This window comes from Egretta garzetta, unplaced genomic scaffold (genome assembly GCF_000687185.1).
Source record: "Egretta garzetta isolate BGI_Z169 unplaced genomic scaffold, ASM68718v1 scaffold38, whole genome shotgun sequence".
Lineage (NCBI taxonomy): Eukaryota > Metazoa > Chordata > Aves > Pelecaniformes > Ardeidae > Egretta > Egretta garzetta.
Window position 1 is genome coordinate 4155923 of NW_009260667.1, and position 3090 is coordinate 4159012.

Below are 3090 nucleotides of genomic sequence, written 5' to 3' on the forward strand. Positions count from 1 at the left end.
CCCCCGCCTTGGCTACCCGTAGACAAAGCTTTCGGAGCAGCCCGGGCTTGGGCTCCGCTCCAAGGGCTCGAACCGCCCGCTTTCCAGAAGGAGAAAACCGCTGCCAAGTGGCTTTTTTTTTTTTGTCAAGTAAAATCCGGCGGTGGACGATGAGTCTCGGTTCCCCTTTCTTCTGGAAACATCTCATAGCCACCCGACAGCCCCGGGTGGGATCAAACACCGCGGGTTTCTTTGCTGCCCTGTGGGTTTTGTAATCCCGAGCCCGTGTCCCCAGTGTGCCTGATCGTGGCTACAAGTAGCCTCGGAGCGGTAGGGGTTTGGGTGGGATAAAACTCCTGAGGTAAGTGAAGTCGTTGGTATCTCGCCCTGGAAAACGAGTGGTGGTGGAATACGGCTGAGTCAGTCGGTGAATGCTGCCCAGCTCCTTCCCTAGTTATTTTTGGGTGCCCTTAGAATGTGAGGAACTAAGCATGGGTGTGATCTCAAGAGGATGCTGGAAAGGTGCTTTTTTTTTTCTTCCTTCTCAGTCCCTTGTGGTTTTTCTGCGAGGAAAGTAATAGCTTTTTTAATACTTGTTTTGATGAATGCCAGGAAGTTGCATTTCACCCTTTCAGATGGGAAGCATTGTTTTGTGTCTGTGGCAGCATGAAACAGTAACTTTGTACCCGAGTGCTTCCCCAGGGACATGGCGCTCATGTAAATAATCGGCAAAAATAAAGGCTCTACTGCTTTTTTGGGTCCCGCAGAGTAGGAAGTGTCTCAACATCTTGAGGCGTGAAATTTGCGAGAGAACAATGTTCACTCTGCGTCTTTTTTGAATACAGAATTAAGGAGGATAATCTTTTTTATTTTTATTTTATAGAACATTATAAACACCACTGGTTCCCAGAAAAGCCATGCAAGGGATCAGGTTACCGATGTATCCGGATCAACCATAAAATGGATCCTCTCATTGGACAGGCAGCACAGCGGATTGGATTGAGCAGTCAGGAACTGTTCCAGCTTCTTCCAAGCGAACTCACTCTATGGGTTGACCCGTATGAAGTGTCCTATCGTATCGGAGAGGATGGCTCAATCTGTGTGCTGTATGAAGCTGCACCAGCAGGAGGTAGCCAAAATAACACCAACATGCAAATGGTAGACAGCAGAATAAGCTGTAAGGAGGAACTTCTCTTGGGCAGAACTAGCCCTTCCAAAAGCTACAATATGATGACTGTATCAGGTTAAGATATAGTCTGTGGATGGATCACCTTAAAATGGATGGATAAATTTGGTTTTTACTTTGGGTGGGCGCCTCTGGGGATGGATTATGGAATTTAAACCATGTCACAGCTGTGAAGATCTGGCACACGTTAGAGTGGTATACTTTAAAGTGACAGTGCCATAGTTTGGACAGTACCTTTCAGTGATTTAATAGCCTGTGAGTCAAAATGATTGCAACTTGCTAGGGAGTGAAGAAGATCTAGGAAGGGTCAGTTTCTCCAAGACATCTTACTTAATTTCTACACCAATTTTCAACCCCAATCTGTATTTATAAAGTGATTCTCTGCAGTAGGTCTTGCAGAGTAAATTTGCACTATTACATTTATTAATTGTTAGCATTTTTGGCAGCTCAGTAACAAGACTTACTGTTATGAACACGATAGTACTGGAAATTTTATTTTTCAGACTTTTACCTAGCACTTACAAATATGTATAAATGTACATAAGATAAACTAGTAAGTATGACCTGGGGAAATGGTCAGATCTTTACATTGGCCTCAAAAGTAGCAAGTGATCAGAATCTGCCATGGCAACAGGCTTTAAAAAGACCGTATAAAGACACTGTCTGAACTGTGGTGTTAGCACCAGCCAGCTATCTGTACATTTGCTAGCTTGTAGTTTTCTAAGACTGAGTAAACTTCTTATTTTTAGAAAGTGGAGGTCTGGTTTGTAATTTCCTTGTTCTTAATTGGGTAAAAGTCTTTTCCACAAACCGCCATCTATTTTGTGAACTTTGTTAGTCATCTTTTATTTGGTAAATTATGAACTGGTGTAAATTTGTACAGTTCATGTATATTGATTGTGGCAAAGTTGTACAGATTTCTATATTTTGGATGAGAAATTTTTCTTCTCTCTATAATAAATTGTTTCCTATCTTGGCATTTTAATTAATCTCTTGTCGTGATTACATAGGATCAGTTAAACTATTTTTGCCTCACAGCAGAAATGAAATAGGTACTATAAAAGCTTAAAAACATCAATGGCACCCTGATGCTAGGGATCGCTCGGTGCAGACTTGGATTAATGAAGACCTCGTATATAAATGCGTGGGAAGTTCAGGGAAACACAATGATGTACATGTCACTTTAAACCTTTTAAAATCAGTCAATGTGGAAATAACTCCAGGGCCAATAATTCCAGGATATGAGGAAAAGGTACAGAAATAACATCCACCAAAGATGACTTGAATAAATCCAGAGGATTAAAGTTTACTTGGCTTCCTGATGAAGGATATAGCAAACCTAAATGTCCATTTTGACCTACTTGCTCACAAGTTCTCAGTTCTTCCCTGATGGATTCCCTGCTCAATAAGAGTTTCTGGGACAAGCGTCCCTTAGCCTTAAGAGCAGGTTAACCACTCTACAGAAAGGTTGCTCGCCTTTTGCTTTCTTCAGATGCAAGACTTTCACTTTAGAAATCATTAAGATGGGATTCAACAAAAGGTATGTAGATCTTTTTTCCCAAACTTAAAAGGTTGGTTGAGGCGAAGTGAGAAGCCCATACTTACATGTGTGTTCAAAGTTAATGAATGATGTGGAGATGTGATTCACTTAAGCACCACACTAATGTCATTTGTATACAGCACAGTGGTTAGTTACACTGGAGAAAAGTTCCTTGCTACTTTATTTACACTCGTTAAAGTGCTGGAGTAAAACTCAAGAACTTTCTGTTCCTTATCTCCTGTGTACTTTGTTCTGTGAGTGTTTTTATTAAACATGGTTATTAAGGCCTACCCAACTTGGTCACTTCAGCTGTGAGAACTGTTGCTCTGAAGAAAAAGAAAGCAATGGTGACTTGCCAGCTAAACTTGCTAGCGATGGGTAGAAC

General features: G+C 41.5%; 1 protein-coding gene across 1 annotated transcript; it reads left to right on the plus strand.

Moving 5' to 3' along the window:
- The first annotated feature begins 130 nt into the window (after nt 1–130).
- BTG1 (BTG anti-proliferation factor 1) lies at nt 131–2150 on the plus strand. Its single transcript, XM_035901056.1, has 2 exons — nt 131–501; nt 863–2150. Exons 1-2 carry the CDS (start codon nt 411–413, stop codon nt 1225–1227), a joined length of 456 nt encoding a protein of 151 aa, XP_035756949.1. The 5' UTR covers nt 131–410; the 3' UTR covers nt 1228–2150.
- Nucleotides 2151–3090: the final 940 nt, after the last annotated feature.